The sequence below is a fragment of the Podarcis vaucheri genome, assembly GCF_965113315.1.
Source record: "Podarcis vaucheri genome assembly, chromosome: 13".
NCBI lineage: Eukaryota > Metazoa > Chordata > Lepidosauria > Squamata > Lacertidae > Podarcis > Podarcis vaucheri.
In genome coordinates, this window is record NC_138751.1 from 17,630,841 (window position 1) to 17,649,937 (window position 19,097).

A 19,097-nucleotide genomic window follows, 5' to 3' on the forward strand; every position below is an offset into this window, starting at 1 on the left:
ACAACAGAGCATTGTCTCACCTCAAAGACTAATTTATTGCTGCATAAGCTTCTGTAGACTAGAGTCTACCTTATCAGAAGAATGGAGTATACATAATTGGGAGACAGGACAGGGTGGACAAAGATGAGCAAGATCGGAGGGAAATGTGCTGAAAAAGTACAGACTGTGACAGCTGTCAATGCCCAAATAAATGCATCATCAAAGCTGTGTTGATGGTAACACCTGCATCCTGGCATTGGTAAGCTATGTGTAATATGTGTTATCATCAATACTACTTTGTCAACTAGTTTGCCTACATTTTATGTCATTGTCACAATCTGAACTGTTTGCATTATGTTTCGCTCTGACCTCACTCCTCACCCCGCCATTTAGATGAGCCTGCCAACTCAGGTTACCACTTGATTCATCTGTACATGACAGCTTAAGCCACAAGACACCATTATTCTTTTAAGGGGCCACAGACCTCTTCTGTTGTATTTGCTGCAACAGACTAACAAGGCTACCCCTCCGGAAACGGCTAGACATCCTGCCTTTTCCTGCTTCCATTTAGACCCATGTTCCGCTTTCCTTTTCCCTGTTGAAGAACCCTATGCAAGCCAACACCTTGTGGCCCTGCTCTAATGCCAGCGACTGGTCTTCTAGAGGAAAAAGAGATACCTTGGCCCATGCTCTCTTTTTTCTGAATGGGGTGCCTACTAATACTGTTCTCTATCCTTCCCAGTTTCATTCATTCCAGCAACTTTCTCATGTAAAAATGTAGCAGCACCAGTTCTATTCCTTCATGACCGGTGGGTTTTTGTTCCCCTGTTGGCTCATTTGACATTCTTCCAACTTCTTGAGCTGCCCTTTTTCTTCCTTCCTCCTCTTTTGTACTTGCGCCTTCAGCTTGGAGAGTAGTGTCACACACACACACACACACACACACACACACACACCGCATAAAACCCACCACCACTCTTACCAGTCTGTTCCCTTCTTTGCAAGGCCCTTGGCTCCTTCTTTCTCCTCCATTGCCTCGTCCACAATTTCCACTTTCACGCTCCAACTTCCACCGGTCCCGTTTGTTAGAATCATTTTGCTCAGAGCTGTATTCCCTCGAGATTGATTTTATTCATTTCTCCAGCCAATACCGTAAATTTCACTGCCGTTCTCTTTCCTGTTGAGTGGCTGGGTGATGGATTCGGTTATACAAGCCAACCTCCACGCCTGTGTGTGGGTGTGCCATCAAATCCAGGCAGCTTTGGCCTCCTTGTTAGCAGACCTCCTCTGACGCAACAGTTAACTCACTACAAGAAACTCCCACCTGCAGTGGGCTCTGGTGGACTCTTCCCTGCTTGTTCCTGCTTGCTGTCTTTGTAAACACGACGGATGAGAGCAGGAGACCTAAGAAGTGTTTCCTCTCTTGCTGCTGCTGGTTCTGTTCATTTGTCCCCAGCAAACATGTAAACATGCTCCCCACCTCCTTCCCACGGGGGTGGGGAAAAAGAGCTTTTCTCCGGCAGGTTCTTGTAAACATGGAATATCGAAAGAGTTTTATTTGCTGTCGAAATTTGGCAGTGGATGGAAGATGGGCAGATGGGTCATTGGTTGAACAGATGACTGGATGGATGGAAGGAGAGTGAGAGAGAGTGCAGAGAGAGGGAGAAAATGGCGGAGAGGAAAGAGATGAGAATACATCCCCGTCTAATTTTTGTTTCCTTTCTCCTGTTTCACCTTATTTTTGGTTAGCTAAAATCCCTAGAAGGATGGGACACATGCAAGCATAAGCAAAGACGTTGTTTCTCTCAGTTTTACTCTCTCGTGTCCCTCTCTCTTTCTCTCTCTCATCACCATTCTTGTGCTCCTGTTTTTGCATGGTTCAGAGATGGATGGGGACATGGGATGGATGTTCTGTACTCATGCTGGCTCCCAGCTCCAAAGATGAACGTTTCGGTGCTAGGGATGAAGTGGCAAGTTGAGTGCCGCCTTCACTGGAACACTGAGGGGTTCGGGTGGGGAAGGAGAAGGATTCAGGGGGGGGGACAGGGGCAAGGCAGGTTGGGGTTGGGGGAGCGGAATAAGAACACAGGGAAGGAGAACAGAAGAAGGAGATTTTTACTACCTGGAAAGAAACATGAAGGGGAAAACATTTTCACACATGCCCCAATTCAACCTCCCCACACCTGGCTTCCACTAGAATCTGGAGCATGTGGGAACAGGTCATTGGGAAAGCAACATGGAGGCTAAGGAGGCAACGTCAGGGGAAGGTCTGATGGATGCACTTATTTTCTCCTTTTTTGTTTTTGGCTGCTTTAGGTATGCTGGCAGCAGGAAGCAGGGAAGTTAGGATGGGAAAGGGTTCTGTGGAGACACTGGTAGTTATGAAGATGGCCTGCTGCGTAGAATTAGGGCCAAGGTTGTGGCTGAAGGCCAAGGCCAACATAACCTTACGAAAAGCACTGTGTGATGCGAGGGGAGGGGAGGCTGTAGCCATCCAAATGTTTTGGGAATTCCCATTTCCATCAGCCTGGGTCAAAGGTCAGGCTTAGTGGGAGTTGTAACATCTGGAGAAAACATCTGGAGGACCACGGGTTCCCCATATCTGGGATAATGTGTAATATTTTTTTGGGGAAAGAAGCAATAGCTGTGCCCAGGGAGGGGGGTTGCTCTGAAGGGAGGACATGAAAAGCAGAGCATGCAGCAAAAGGGATAAAACTGACCATTTCAAGAAGCTGCCATTTTCCCCAGAGGGTTAGGAAGAAAATGGACATCACATCCACCCTTGTCTTTCCTTCCCAACAGATAATAATAATAATAATTTATTAATTATACCACGCCCATCTGGGCGGCTTCCAACAAAATATTAAAATACAATAGTCTGTTAAACATTAAAAGCTTCCCTAAGCAGACACTCAGCATTTCATGATTTCTGAGCATGCTTAGCCCTTCCTTGGCTCCTTCAGGTTTGGGGCTTAATGGAGTTTTCTTCTATTCTCTCCCCCCCCCCACCCCCAACATCATCTCCTGCAAAATTCCTCAAACTTGCTGATCCCTCCCCCTTTTTCTCTCAGTAGCCCCCGTTTGGCTACAGAATTAACTTAGCGCCTGCATTATATATGTATATTATCTCTCCACTGATAAGCCTCTCTCTTAAGAAGGGCAACTCTTACAAAGATAGTCAATTTGGAGCCGCTTCCCCTTCCTTTAAGCAGCCCCCTCTATTCCACTGGCTCAGAGAGAGGTCACAATCTGACGCAAGCATATATTCTTGACTAGAAATTGCACCATCTGTTTCTTTATTTCATAAAATTTATACACCCCTTGACTATAAAGTAAAATTGGTTTAAAACAATACTTCTGTGACTAAGCGCCGAGTGCCTTGGCGGATGCTGACTTTTTAAATGGCAATATTAAGGATTCTAAGAATAATATATTCTCCTCTGACCTGATGGTGTTCCACAGGTCCCCCTCAAAAGCACTCAGGCAATCAGGATCCAGCCGAAATACGCTGTCAGGTGGCATGTGTGCAAATGAGCCACCATTCGTGTTTCCATCCTAGGCTCTCTACGTCCCATAATGCTTTGCTAAGCCCTTCTCTGGCCAAACTGATCACAAATGTTACTTTTTCCAAAAACCCAAAAATCCCTGGAATCCCATTCTGCTGGTTTCTTTGTACTGCAGCAGAAGACTGGGCAAGAGGGTTAGAGCTTAAAGGACAAAATGTTTGGACAAGAGTCCTCGCCACCCCCTGGTCCTCGGGATACTCACCTCCGAAGTTGATGGCGCAAGATGCCACGATGATGAGCACCCCCCCGACCAACGCGACAATGCTCAGCAGCTTTGCTACCCGTCCCAGGCGCCGTGCGCCGTCAATGTCTCCTTGCTGGAAGCTGTTCCGGGACTGGCGAGGAATTAAAAAAGAAAAGAAAAAAAGGAGCAAGGGTTTGGTGATTGTCCTGACATACAGCCTTTTGGTTAAAGGAAGAATAGGGAGAATTGAAAGAGAAAACTCTACACTTGCCTACATTGTCAGAGGAAAATGAGCCCACACACAGGGGGCCCTCAGCGTGGTGCCACCAACAACCACCCACACCCAAGGCAGTGTGTCAGTGGTGTAGCGTGGGGGGTGCAGGGGGGCCGGCCGCACTGGGCGCAACATCTGGGGGGCGCGCTCGCACTCGCAGCTCTCTGCCCCTACCTGGCTCACTCACTCTCTCTCACTGCAGTGCTGGCCGTGCAAATCCGATCCGAGCCGCTGGGTCGCCACCCACTGTGGAGGGGGTGGGTGCCAGGCGTGCGGTGCGGAGAGAGGGCGAGGGACTATCTGGGGGAGGGACAGTGCAGCGGCCGCCCAGCGCAGCGCTGAGCGCGGGAGAGAACCACACCAGACCAGACCAGGCAGCAGCAAGAAGAAGCTGGCAGCGGCAGCAAGTTAGGGGTTAGGGGGCGCAAATTATTTGCCTTGCCCCGGGTGCTGACAACCCACGCTACGCTGCTGCAGTGTGTGCTTCTGTTTCAGCTGCTATGGCGGCAGCAGCAGCCCCTGCCTTCTGCTGTAGATTTCATAGATCTATAGGCTGGGGCCACCATATTCATCAAGAAAGCAGGCAGTCACCGCAGACGATACCCTAAAACAGCCATCCAGGGGGTCAGCGGGGAGGTGAATGGCAGCAGAGGTGGGTCAGGCTGGTGAGGGGCCCTTCTGAACCCGTGGGGCCCTCACCCACTGCCTCACCTGGCTGGCTGCTGGGGAAAGAGCCAGGGTTGTGGGGTGAGAGTCTTGCTGTGCTGTCCCAGACTGGGTCCTGAGCACCTTCAACGAAAGGCATTTCTGGCAGCAGGTGAGGGGAGGACCTTTGCTAAAGAGCCTGTCAATCCACTGTCAGTTCAAGGGGACAGCAGCCAGGGGGCCTGACCTGTCACGAGGCGACTGCATCAGTGCATGTAGTTTGGGAGAGGACCTATTGCTATGGCAGTGGCAAGAAGCCAAGAAGTTGAGATCCTTCTTGGCTGCTGCTTGGATAGAAGCAATCTCTGAGCTTCCTAACGGAAGAACGAGACACAAGAAAACAGAATTTAAGCCTGTGATCCTATGCCCACCTGGAAGTAAACCTCATGTAGCTCAATGGAACTTACTTCTGAGTAGACACGGAAAGGATTGCACAGCTCGTAGGGTGGTAGTGTGTGCTCAAAATGGATTTGGGTGGATTGTGAATGGTCAGCTGGCATGAGCTGCCAAACGTATTTTATTACATTTAGTGGGTTTTACCAAATAGGAGACCCATAGGCGCCGACTCCATGGGGCCTGAGGGGGCTCGAGCCCCCTCAAAAAAATTTTTTGGGGGGCTCAGCCCCCCCAATAATCTCGGGCGCCCTTCCAGCAGAGCACCGCCGCCGTCCCCTGCCTCCTCCCCACCTGCTCCCTCGCCAGCCAGCCAGCCGCGCGCCCTAGTCGGAGAGCCCCGGCCATCCCCCGCGAGATTAGGGAATCCCCGGGGGCGGGGGCTCCTGCCTCGCTGCTTCGCAGCACCACCGCCACTGCCAAGGCACTGCCGGGGGGAATTTCCTTCCTCCTGGCGGTTTCAGCGGTTTAGGGCCGGAGCGGAGGGGGCTCGCCCTCTCTTCTCCGGCTAGCCCCACGTTTCCCGCATATCAGCTGTTCTGGAGCTGATTAATAGGCGCAGCACGCTCTCCCCTATTCGCTCACGAGGCGGCGCCGCCACTTTATTTGCATATTCATGAGCTTATTTATTATTCATGAGCTTTCCCGGGCCCCCCCAATATTTTTTATAAGTCCGCGTCCCTGAGGAGACCTGAAGGAAACTTTCTAGTAGGTTGGACGACTCTTGGAGAGGTGTCCCAGACTGCCTTCTTGTGTGGGTAGATTTACCTGTGAGGAGGTGCTCCCGTCTGAGATTTTAAGCAGCAGACTGAGCCACTTCCAAGTGAGTGGCCTTGCTCCTTGGCTGAGGAGGCGATTGACCCACAGCCTCAAGGGGCAAACGAAAGAGAACAGTGACAAGGAAGCGCTATTGTGGGGACAGCCTTGGTGCTGGTGGGTGTCTCAAAGCAGCAGGTGGCTCTCCTAGTGTTCCAGGACACACAAACCAAACACACACACACACACAGAGGCGCCACTCCCTTTGCACTTACCATGACAGAATACACAAAGGCGACGATGTTGATAGGCCAGATGGGGCAGAAACAGGAGAGGGCAGCAATGAATATGTAGTCTCTGGGTTTCTCCCCAGCTTCAGCAGCTGCTGATCCTGTTGCAGAGGCCTGCCGGCTCAGGCTGGCCCGCGGAGACCCCGCAGATCCCGCTAAGTGCACCTGAGACCCCGACAAACTGCCCCTCGCGACAACCCTTGGGCCGCCATTGATGCTGTTCTGAGGCTTCAGGTCATTCAAGGACGCCGACTTGGAGCGGGCTGGGGGGCTAGTGGGTGGGGCTGGGGTGGTCCCTATCTCCTCAGCTGAGCCAGCCCTAATCCCCGGGGGGTCCCCATTCTCCTGCGGCTCCCCCACCGTCTCCTCCTCAATGGTCACCGTCACCATCACAGGCGATGCGGGGGTCTCTGGGCCTTTGGGGCTCTTAGGTGGGGACTGCGGTGGCTTGGGCTGCTCCTCAGGCTTCCCCTCCTCCTCCTCCTCCTGGCCATGATCCTCAGGCTTCCCCTGCTCCTGCTTCTCCTCCTCCTTCTCTTGCTGCTCCTGTTCTGGGGGAGCCTCGTTCTTCTCAGCGTCGTCCGACATGGCAGGCAGCTACCTGGATTAGAGGAGAATTAGAGGAGGGGAAATGTTCAGGGTGGAGAACCAGCTGTCTCCCCCCCCCCAGCCTGGTACTGGGTCTAATCTGCAGAACCAAAGTCCAGGGCCAATGGACCAGCGCTTCTCAACTTGCAGCCAAGTTCCCAGAGTCCTCCAACCCCCTAGCAGCCTTCAGTGTCCCTTTGAGCTGCCTAAAGCAGGGATGGGTGACTTGACGGCCTTCAGAGGTGGTTGTGTTCCATTTCTCATCATTCCTGGCTGTGCTGGAGATACCCCTTCCCAGTGCTTTTTTTCCTTAAAAAAATGTTTAGGGGTACTCTCATTTTCCTACTCATATTGAAATACTGCCCCTCAATGAGGCCAAACTTAGATTCACAATATGTTTAGGGGTATGCACTGCCCTCTCCCCTGGTCTAAAGCGATGTGTGGATCAGGTTGATGTGCAAAAAGGTTGACCAACTGATCAACGGTTGCAAAAATTGTGACAGCTGCATATGGGGGAGGGAGGAAATAACATCGCCTCTCTCCTATGTGGTTGGTTTTTTATAGGATATGGGACGTCGTTGCGAAAATTGCTACTTCTTATTAGACACGTGCTCAAGAGAAATAAAGTATAGGATGCTTGGTTTGTAAAGAAAGGTGAATGGCTTTTAGCATTATATGGAAATATGAATTCAGCTGGGATGCAAGGTTTTCGTTTATTTTAATTGCTCCTATATATGGAATAACATAACAGGTGCTATTCATAGAGCAATAATTCATAGCTACTGTACATGCCTTTCTAATGACACAATGATATCATAATATATCATATAATGATATATTATAGTCAACAAAAGAGTGGCGAAAACTGTACTGGGATGCAATCTCAAAAATGATAGAATGATCTCGATACGAATCCAAGGCAGACCTTTTAACATCACAGTAATCCAAGTTTATGCACCAACCACTGGTGCTGAAGAAACTGAAATTGACCAATTCTATGAAGACTTACAACACCTTATAGAAATGACACCAAAGAAGGATGTTCTTCTCATTATAGGTGATTGGAATGGTAAAGTAGGGAGTTAAGAGATAAAAGGAACAACTGGCAAGTTTGGCCTTGGAGTTCAAAACGAAGCAGGGCAAAGGCTAATAGAGTTCTGCCAAGAGAACAAGCTGGTCATCACAAACACGCTTTTCCAACAACACAAGAGACGACTCTACACATGGACATCACCAGATGGGCAGCACCGAAATCAAATTGATTATATTCTCTGCAGCCAAAGATGGAGAAGCTCTATACAGTCAGCAAAAACCAGACCTGGAGCCGACTGTGGCTCAGATCATCAGCTTCTTATAGCAAAATTCAAGCTTAAACTGAAGAAAGTAGGAAAAACCACTGGGCCGGTAAGATACAATCTAAGTCAAATCCCTTATGAATACACAGTGGAAGTGAGGAACAGGTTTAAGGATTTAGATTTGGTGGACAGAGTGCCTGAAGAACTATGGATGGAGGCTCGTAACATTATATAGGAGGCAGCAACTAAAACCTTCCCAATGAAAAGGAAATGCAAGAAAGCAAAGTGGCTGTCCAACGAGGCCTTACAAATAGCGGGGGAGAGAAGGCAAGCAAAATGCGAGGGAGATAGTGAAAGATACAGGAAATTGAATGCAGATTTCCAAAAAATAGCAAGGAGAGACAAGAAGGCCTTCTTAAACGAGCAATGCAAAGAAATAGAGGAAAACAATAGAATGTGAAAAACCAAAGATCTGTTAAAGAAAATTGGAGATATGAAAGGAACATTTCGTTCAAAGATTACCATAATAAAAGACAAAAGTGGAAAGGACCTAACAGAAGCAGAAGACATCAAGAAGAGGTGGCAAGATTACACAGAGGAATTATACCAGAAAGATATGGATGTCTCGTACACCCCAGGTAGTGTGGTTGCTGACCTTGAGCCAGACATCCTGGAGAGTGAAGTCAAATGGGCCTTAGAAAGCACTGCTAATAACAAGGCCAGTGGAAGTGATGATATTCCAGCTGAACTATTTAAAATTTTAAACGATGATGCTGTTAAGGTGCTACACTCAATATGCCAGCAAATTTGGAAAACTCAGCAGTGGCCAGAGGATTGGAGAAGATCAGTCTACATCCCAATCCCAAAGAAGGGCAGTGCCAAAGAATGCTCCAACTACTGCACAATTGCACTCATTTCACATGCTAGCAAGGTTATGCTTAAAATTCTACAAGGCAGGCTCAAGCAGTATGTGGACCGAGAACTCCCAGAAGTGCAAGCTGGATTTCGAAGGGGCAGGGGAACCAGAGACCAAATTGCAAACATGTGCTGGATTATGGAGAAAGCTAGAGAGTTCCAGAAAGACATCTACTTCTGCTTCATTGACTATGCAAAAGCCTTTGACTGTGTCGACCACAGCAAACTATGGCAAGTTCTTAAAGAAATGGGAGTGCCTGATCACCTCATCTGTCTCCTGAGAAATCTCTATGTGGGACAAGATGCTACAGTTAGAACTGGATATGGAACAACTGACTGGTTCAAAATTGGGAAAGGAGTACAGCAAGGCTGTATATTGTCTCCATGCTTATTTAACTTATATGCGGAATTCATCATGCGAAAGGCTGGGCTGGATGAATCCCTAGCCGGAATTAAGATTGCCGGAAGAAATATCAACAACCTCAGATATGCAGATGACACAACCTTGATGGCAGAAAGTGAGGAGGAATTAAAGAACCTTTTAATGAGGGTGAAAGAGGAGAGTGCAAAATATGGTCTGAAGCTCAGCATCAAAAAAATGAAGATCATTGCCACTGGTCCCATCACCTCCTGGCAAATAGAATAGTGATGTATGGAAGTGAGAGCTGGAACATAAGGAAGGTTGATCGCCGAAGAATTGATGCTTTTGAATTATGGTGCTGGAGGAGACTCTTGAGAGTCCCATGGACTGCAAGAAGATCAAACGCATCCATTCTGAAGGAAATCAGCCCTGAGTGCTCACTGGAAGGACAGATCGTGAAGCTGAGGCTCCAATACTTTGGCCACCTCATGAGAAGAGAAGACTCCCTGGAAAAGACCCTGATGTTGGGAAAGGTGGAAGGCACAAGGAGAAGGGGACAACAGAGGACGAGATGGTTGGACAGTGTTCTCAAAGCTACCAGCATGAGTTTGACCAAACTGTGGGAGGCAGTGGAAGACAGGAGTGCCTGGCGTGCTCTGGTTCATGGGGTCACGAAGAGTCGGACACGACTAAATGACTAAACAACAACAACAACATATCATATAATATATACTAAAATATGAACAGAATGCCTCTGAATTTAGCTTTCCCTTTCACCTAAGTAGCTTCAGGCAGGTCTTCCAACACCAAACATTGGGGGTTTCCTTCTCTTTCAGCAATCTTGAGCCCAGCATTTTATTTTATTTTATTTTACTTTGGAATGGGTGGCACCCATCCAGGTGAGGACACTCTCTCAACAAGGCCAACCCAACACACTCTGCCGCCTGAGGCAAAATAAAACATTGCATCCCCTCTGGATCTCACTTCAGCACTGACAATGGGACTCACATCTGAGTCAGCAGGCTAGTTTAGCAGGGCACTGTGTGACATACATCGCTCTACTTTCAACAGAGAGAGGTGGCTGGGAGGTTCAGAAAGAATAGCATAGCTGTCAACCTTCCCTTTTTTTGTGGGAAATTCCCTTATTCCAGTGCCATTTCCCACTGCTTCCCACTGCTATCTTGGATTGTTAGATATCCCGTAGACTGTCCCGGGACATGTGAGGCTACTGATCCCTTATTTTCAAATCTGAAAGTTGACAGCTATGAAGAACAGTCAAGGACTGATACAACTGCCCACCCCCCTGTGACACCTGAGGCAGTTTCCTCACTCTGCCTCATGATCCAGCTGGCCCCACCACCCAAATACACACCATTGCTACCATCACCATCTTTCCGACCAACACAACCCAATATTGCCATTCCACTGAATGGCACATGCGCTGTTAGAAATTAGCCAGGCGCCAGGCGTGTTTTGCTACTGGAGTGGTTCCAATAGCAACTACATGGAGATTTCTGGGCTCCAGGTTGGCGGCCACAGTTTTAAAACCTCTGCCTTAGTCCATCGTTTATTCCGGTTCCATTTCCACTGTGTGTGTTTCTCCTTCTTGAATACTGGGACAAGTGAATTGTTGTGAGAGTAACATAGATGAGATGATAGGATCATAGAACTGTAGCATTGGAAAGGACCTTGAGGATCATCCAGTCCAACCCTCTGGAGAATAGACATTCTGTTGTGGAGGCTGTAACCTAGTTTTAAGACGCCATTTGACACCTTGCTTATATATCTGAGTTTCTAGCGCTGGGCACATGTCAATCTAAGTGATCCACACAGCCCTTCTGTTGCCAAGAGTTCTGTTACCTTCTGTTACAACCTGACTCCAATATATTTAAAGAGCCCCTGTGGACCCTTTACTCTGCAAGATTTACAAGAAGGACTAAGAAACTACTTATTACTTTATGAAAAGCATTTGCATTCCGCCTTTCATTTCATGGAGAAGCTTGTGTGGGAGACGTGTGTTTTTAGCTGCCAGTGGGAGCACCTAACAGTTGGCACATCTCCAGAGGTAACTCATTTCACACAAGTTGGGTGCCTGCATGGAGGAGGTCTTCCCTGCAGTACCATTTAGCGGACCTAGGGAACCTGTGACACACTTAACAGGACCTCCTCCACAGATTGCGTTTATATTAAATTTCGCCCAGTTTTTTATTTGGCAGAAATTCAGATTCAGCTTTTACGTTGCCCTTGGAAATGGACTTGGAGGAATGCTTAATGAAGAGCCTAGTGCTGCCAACGAACCCGTAAGGTGAGTAATGTTAAGCATAAACTCAAGGTGCCTTTCAGATTTCAGTAGTGGGTGGATGAGGGTGAGAAAGAGATTTAAGTGGTTGGGAGATAAGCCCGATCAGCTGGTTTGTGGATACCTTCCTAGTTAAATTGCAAAAAGCAAAACTCAAAAACAACAACATGCACACATACTTTAAGACATACCATTGCATAAAGGAAAATTGTTACATGTGTGTGTGTGTGTCTATAATCTGTGTTGTGATTCTTTTCTTCTTTTATACTTCGCAGTATCTACAACAGTTTTTATTCACAGAGGATAAAGACCTGCCTCACCCCTTTTTGAATGCAAAGAGATCTCTGGCAAGCGCACCTTGTATGCATCTCTATTCCATTGCTTAACAATAGGCTACATAGCGTACAGAACCAGAGAATGGGCTCAAGAGCAGCTAAGTGCTCCATCACATGGGGCCGTCCCTGCCTTCCCTGAATGGCGTTCCCAACGCCAACACTCCAGATTCAATATCTATGCTTTTCTCTTTCCAGAAATAAAACTGGGGAAAGCAGTCTTTGAAAGGAGGTTGAAATGGAACTCAAACAAGAAATAAATGCTCCCGTTTTAAATCAATAAAGTAGCTGCAAACACTAGCCTACTTGAAAACACACACCAAAACAACTATTATCAAGGACATGCACAAAACTAAAGGCATCCTCTTGCCCGAGGCACAGCTCTTAGGAATTGTGAGAAGGGCTAAGTACAAACGGAAGTATGGGGGTGGGGGGCGCTTTGGCCCTCTGAAAATAGCAGGCATTAAACTGGCGGCTCTGGTCAGTGGACCACTTCACACGTAAAACGGACTCCCTGACAGGGCCCTATAGCCAAAGGCAGCTCCTTTGCAAATGTACCTCAGTGATGCATATTTGCAAGCAGGTGTTTGTGGCATTCCCTTCTTAAAATGCCCTGCGTAAACTGGCCTTCTGGACTGCCTGCACCGCAGCTATCAGTGCAAACAAGTGGACCCATCATTCATCTTTGGCTGATACGCCACCTATACCTGGAAGCTGCCTTAAACCAGATCAGACCATCGGGTATTTTTTCCACTGACTGGGGGCAGGTCTCCAGTGTTCCAGGAAGGAGCCTTTTCCCAATCCTTACCTGGAGCTGCTGGGGATTGAACTTAAGACCATCTGCATGCAAAGCAGATGCTCTTCCAGCTGAGCTATGGTTGTTCACCTACCGCTGGGAGATCAAGGCACTGTTGTGCATGCTTTGGTGGCTTCCAGATTAGAGCCCTCTGAAGCCCTCCACATGTGCTTGAAGACAGTTTGGAAACTTCAGCTAGCGGAAAATGCAGCAGCAGCAGCAGGCCACCTGCAGGCAGATGTATGCGACTGTTCTTAAATATCACCTATTTTGAGACATCTGCCCTTAAAATCCTAGCGGTTTAGAGTCCTTGTGAACTCTTAAGATCTTCTGATGAAGACCTGTTGCTGATGCTCTACGGAGAGGTTGGATTCATTCCCAAATAGGGTCAGTGTCTTCTCAGTCGCAGCTCTGATGTTCTGGGAACTCTTTATGAGACAGGTGAATAGTTTCTCCCCCGCTGTCTTCCGAAAACTGAGCTAAAATGTTTATTTTTCAGAAAGCCTTTAGAAATCAGTTGGTTTGTTATGCTTTGTTTGTTTGCTGGCCTAAGCTCATGCTAAAACTGTTGTGGCTTTTATCATTATCAATGTTTGATGGTGTACAGTTTTTGTGATTAAAATCGTAAGCCGCTGTGCAGGTTTTTTTTAACAAAAGAGACACATATGTGATAACATAAACAAACAAACAAACAATTGTACTTCCTAGTGGGCATCCTGTGATCTGTTGGGACACTTCCCTGGCACGTGCTGCACCAAAGCAGACTCTCATCATATATCAGGCTGTTAACTGCAAAGCATTATCAGAAGACACAAGGTCCCAAATGAATGTGCGACTGTAGAGCTGTATGCATGATTATTTACATTTTTATCCTGTTTTTCTTCCATCATAGAATTCAATATGATGCACATCTCCTATCCAGGCAGTGACAGACCCAGATGTGCTTAGTTTCATTGAGTGGCGGCCTTCAGACTGCACCCTAGAGCTCACAAAGTCAGATGAGACCAAGTCAAAGGGCACACACAAACACACACAAACACACACAACTCCAAAACATCCGGTGTAACAAATACCTTGCATCGGCTTATCAGGAATTGGAAATGATCAGGACAGTTCACATCTGATCCAAGGAGAGAGACCGTAGAACTGGTATGCAGAACCAAGAGCATCTTTCGCCACAGTGAGATGAGCAAAACAGAAGCAGACTCTCACTACATACAGGGAATGTGTATGCAGAATTGAACTGCGCGTTGGTATTGGAGGGGAGCAGTAGGGGCTGGAACCATATTGAATTATTTTAAATTTATTGATTCTGCAGAGGAGAAATTAAATCTTGGCAGGCATAATTATTCCATCAGACTCCTTCCTAGGTCATGCTAGCCTCTGCTTAGGTGAGTTATTACTAATCTCCACCTTAAATCCCTTTCCACCAGAGTCTTCACAAGGAAATTTCAGGGTGGGAACTGACCAACCTTGGTCCCCCTCTTCTTTCCCCCTTCCTTCAATTCAGTTCTTTGACAGAGGATAGACCACATGAGTGATGCTGTGGGTTGATAATCTTCAACAAAAGATGTTACAACTTCTGCACTTTCAGGTCTGACCTACCTCTCGAAGACCTGGGGCGCTTGGCCTGGACACAGTATACTGCAATGTTAAAATGTGCAAAGGCAATGCAATTTTAGAAGGTATGATCAGTTGCAGGGAGAGGGAGAGGGCATGGATCATCGGAAGAAAATAGAAGCTAGAGGGAGCTGGTATAGATCTTGTAGAGAGGAAAAAGGAAACCTTAACTATGTGAAGGGCACCAAATCACCTGGGAGGGAGAAGAGGGGAGGGGGTAGGATGGATGGGGAAGCCCCATGGGCCATCTCTGACCTACAGGCCAGAGGCAGCTCCCCCACAGCTGACAGACTGTACTAATTTCCCTGTGGATACCACTGGGACTGATCCTGATTCAAATGGAACTTACTCTCACAGGTAAATGTGCATACGATTTGCAGGCAGACTTTGGCTTGATTATGCTCAGACTTCAGACCACAATCCATTGGGAGGGTTTCCTGCACAAGCACCACTGAAATTAATGGGAAATATGAAATATATTCTTTGGAGGGAAGCAACAACCGGGGGGAATTTAGAGTTCTTCTCTAGAGGCATAAATGGGTTAGGAAACCATATGTCAAGGATGCAGGAGGCTGTATTCATGCATTCCTTCCTACAATCTGGCCAAGTGGTTCTCCAAAGCTGTTTTAGTCCTGCTGTTTGTAAGAGGGAAGAGTGGCAGGGATGTGTGGTTTTCCCCCTCTTAAGAAAGTGCTACAACAATTGTCATGATATACTGGTTCTCATTACCATGTTCCTGCTTCCTGACTGACACACTCTTTGAACGAGACACAGACAACATGATTAAAACACTGGCTGGCACAAAGATGCCATAACAGATTCTCTGACTGACACAGCCATCCGATTATTATGGAGCCTGGAGGCATGGAACACCTCCACATGACCAAGGCAGTTGTGCTTGACATCCTGCTCCTTGCAACGGGCATCCACACAATTTCTCTAGTACCCATTCAGCAGGCACACCAAGAAGGCAGACATGTGGCACAGCCACCACTTCATGCGATTCAGATGCACAGAGACCTGATTTGTTCCCAAGGCAGATTATTATTCTATGACAAACCCCAATGCAATGGACACTGATCCTTAAAACCGTTACCTTATTTCCACACACTTGCATGTGCCCTGCACACATTTTGATTGCCTGCTGTGAAGCAGATGTAACCACAGCAGTAAATCCTGGGCCATCACATAGAGGTCTTTGCCTGACACCTCCGATTAGCCTGACCAGCCAATTTCTGTGCTTGACAACCTCAACAATTCCTTCCCAGTTACTGGCTCTGGCAACCAGCTGCTGCCTTCCTCAAACGGAGGATCTGCCATGGGGAAGCTGATTCCCCCATCTGTTGAAGCCATACGCCATTGAAATAATCCTGACAGGCCACATGGTCAAGTCACCAATGGTCTCACCCACTCTCTCCTTCACCCACCCACAGCCTTGCCATTACATCACATCCTTGGTCCACTGCTAAGCATTTTCTCTTATAAGAAGAGGAGACACACACACACACAGCATAGTGCTGATGCAGACTCTCCTTTGACTTAGGGTAGTTCTGTGTGCTTTGTCCCTCGCCAGTCCATCCTCACACGTTATGCTTGCTGCAAAGACCTATTAGGTGGCTTAAGGAGAGCCGTTGGTCTTCCGACAGCTTCTTCTGCCAAACAGAATGGGAATTGTTGTACATTAAAGCATGCAAGCATCATAAAATCATCGAAGTCTCATTCATACTGCAGGTAGCTGGGGAGTGAACTTGGAAACCAGTTTGGGGGCCACACATCAGAGAGATAGTGCTTGACCCTACCTTGGAAGGAATTCCCTTTCTCAGATAAATCACCTGTTTTGGGACAGAGGATCTCACGTGTGAATGTGTTCTGTGCTTTGCATAGGCAACATCCCTCCCTCCCTCCCTCCCTCCTCTTTCTCTAAGACCACACCCAACTGGGCAAACCCACCTTGGCGGCCCCCCCACACACACACCAGAGCCGCCCCTCTCTTTGGGCTGCTTCCACACACCCAAGCCCCACACAGTGCCTCCTTCTCTCTCTTGTACCAGGGGCAATTTCTCCTTCACAGCATCCATCCACAATCGCCTTCCCACCACCCAAACCGCCTCCCTTGGGGACTCCCGCTTCTATCCTTCATCTTACCCCTGGTGGGAGCTCACCTCCACAAATCCTTCCCTCCTCACCTGTTTTGCCTCACTGTTTACGCCCCCCTCCTCCCAGTGACTTCACTCCCCGCACCCGACTTCCCTAGACCACACGACCAACGCCTTCTGCTACCAAGGACAGCTCCTTGCAACCCTTTCCTAACTCCGAGACGCGTCGGTATCTCCTCCTCCCCCTCCTCCTCACATCCACCCCGGTCCCCAGCTTCAAAGGGGAAAAGCAACCCCCCTTCGCCAACCTGCCAGCCATTCACTGCCCCCTTGCTCACTAAAACCCCATTCAGAGAGACTTATGGGGAAATCCTGCACGGGTCTACACAGCAGCTGGTCCCATTGAGTTCCTTAGGACTTACTTCCAGGAAAGAGAGTAACGGGTTGTAGCTTTAGCAAAGGCTTGCCACAGCCCACCCCTCTGCCCCCTTCGTCTCCTCCTAAACACCCACTGCCCTCCCCCCTCCATTTATTTCCAACTTCCCTCTCACGCCCTCCTTCCTTCACACCCATTTCTGAGCAAGGCTGAGCCAGAGCTTCTCCACACTCAGCCTTCTTCTCCCACCTCCCTTAGCCAGCCCGTCCAACTCTTCGACCCATTTCTCGTTAAGGAACACACGCGCGCTCGCGTACACACGGGATCGAGACCCTCCAACATCTCCCCCAACCCCAAAACCAGCTGCTTTCTTCCTCCTCCCTCCCGCTGCCGCCCTCCTTTTTCTCGCTGCACCTTTCCCTCTCCATTCCTTTTATACCATTTCTGTGCCCATAGATGAAACCAGCAGCCGGCGAGGGGATTCGGTTGCCCTACATATCCACCCCCACCCACTACTCCCTGCTGCCCCGCCCTCACTTCGCATCCCTACACCCCCACCGCCAGATGCCTCCGTGAATCTTCCAGCCCCCCCCATCTCCATCGTCACCCCTTGGAGAGTGCCCCCCGCTCCCCTTTTCCCGTTCACACCCATCTCCGCCTGCTCCATTCAGTCCCCCCCCCCTCCGTCTCCCCCGCCCGCTTGCCGCAGCACCGTTATCCTTTTAGACAAATAGATAAAGAGGGTTTGGGGGGGCTAAGGATGGACCAAGGCAGGGTCTCTCTTCTCCTACCTGGGCTCCCGGCTGTGTCCAGTTGGCAGAAGGGGGTGGGGTGGGCAAATGGCTGGCAGGATTAGTGCCCCCCCTTACGCACACATCACACCCCTCCCTTTCTGCTGTATCCCTCCTTCTCTCCCCTCCCCTTCTCTCCCTGGCTTCAGAGGGAGGAATAGATGGGGAAATGCAGCCTCCGCCCCCCTTCCTTCCTCCCCCCCCCACAAACCCACCCCTCTTACTTGCTCACTCGGCAGCTTTGTCTGCAAAGACGCCCCTTCCCCTCCCTTTGCACGAGTGTGTGCATCAAATGGTCTAATCGACCCTGCTTCTTCAAGGCAAGCTGGTTGAAGTTGGGGGGAGGGAGTTGTGGTTTGGGTTTTATGAAGAATCAGCTGATCGGGCGGGGGCAAGACATTAGCAGAAATGGTGTTGGTACTGGAAGCGTCCCACATATTCTGTATCTCCTCTCCACCTCAACCCCCCTGGAATAGACCAAAACTTCACGTCAGCAAGCCACAAGTGCAATGAGCATCAAAGGACTAAGAAGTCCCAGCACCGCCACCATTGCCTCCTCCTCCTCAGGGACTGCCCAGAGGCACAAATGTGTGCTGCATAAAAATGGGAGCTGGCAGATGAGGCTGAAGGGTGCCTGGGAAGACCCCATGGGTGGGACCTGAGGGTGCGGGACTGAAGGGGACCCCAGGCTGGGCGAAGGAGGGAAACTGTGCCCTCCGCCCAGCTGAGCTCAGCAAGATGATGTGGGAAATTTTCTGCACCAATCTGTTTTTGGGGAATCCTGGCTCCACAGCCCTCCCTCCTCCCCCTCCGGGAGAAAATTATATAAAATCTCTCGCTTCCAGTTTCTCATCCATTATTTATAACCTGCCCCGGCTGCTGCACAAGGGAGGGAGGAAAGAGCCCACAATTAACCCGCCTTGCTCACACCATGTCACAGCTCCAGTGCAGCATTTGCTGTCTACCAACCAGCAAAAAACCCCACTGCCACTGCCACCACCGCCACCACCACCCAGATGTCCAGCCACAAGGCAGCATTTGCTCCTTCTCCTAGAAAGGGGAGTTTGATGCAGCAACCGTGAAAAAAAGAGAAGAGATCCTCCTGGGTAATCACAGGAAGCAAGGAAGTGCATTGGGAAACGCACTTAGAGCTGAGAATTGCGACCTGGTGCCAGATCCATTAGACATTTTAAATAGGCATAAAGGTCCTGAGAGGAGATTCTGATGGTGTAAGGAGGTAGGCAGAGCAAGAGAGACCAGCAAACGTAATACTTCCCCCTTTACACTCAGTGACACAGAAACGGTCTGACAATAAACAGACAAGAGTGTGGATTTTTTTTTCCTTCAATGTTTTTACTAAAATCTTTTGCTGTTGAGACACAGATCCAGAAAGGGTGCACAGGAGAAGGAAAGATGTGGGGTGAGGGAGGGAACAGGGAGAAAGGATAGATGGACACAGCTTCATTACATTTTGTGTTAAC

At 48.8% G+C, this 19,097-nt stretch overlaps 1 protein-coding gene across 3 annotated transcripts; it reads right to left on the reverse strand.

Annotated features, from left to right (window-relative positions):
- Positions 1 to 261: 261 nt before the first annotated feature.
- PRRT2 (proline rich transmembrane protein 2) lies at positions 262 to 18,014 on the reverse strand. Of its 3 annotated transcripts, none has more exons than XM_082194255.1 (4): positions 17,849 to 18,014; positions 6,133 to 6,748; positions 3,748 to 3,880; positions 262 to 1,978 (listed from the first exon to the last, which is right to left on the reverse strand). In XM_082194255.1, exons 2-4 carry the CDS (start codon positions 6,733 to 6,735, stop codon positions 1,968 to 1,970), a joined length of 747 nt encoding a protein of 248 aa, XP_082050381.1. In that variant the 5' UTR covers positions 6,736 to 6,748; positions 17,849 to 18,014; the 3' UTR covers positions 262 to 1,967. The 3 variants fall into 3 exon arrangements, with proteins under 3 accessions (XP_082050381.1, XP_082050379.1, XP_082050380.1); XM_082194253.1 differs by having other exon boundaries at positions 17,841 to 18,010; XM_082194254.1 differs by lacking the exon at positions 17,849 to 18,014 and adding an exon at positions 17,617 to 17,781.
- Positions 18,015 to 19,097: the final 1,083 nt, after the last annotated feature.

Excerpts from the sequence above, each read along its gene's own strand:
- PRRT2 (XM_082194255.1), bottom strand. The coding sequence starts at position 6,735 with ATGTCGGACGACGCTGAGAAGAACGAGGCTCCCCCAGAACAGGAGCAG. Across the intron at positions 3,881-6,132 it reads CCTTTGTGTATTCTGTCATG|TCCCGGAACAGCTTCCAGCA; the intron begins GTAAGTGCAAAG and ends ATTCCTCGCCAG.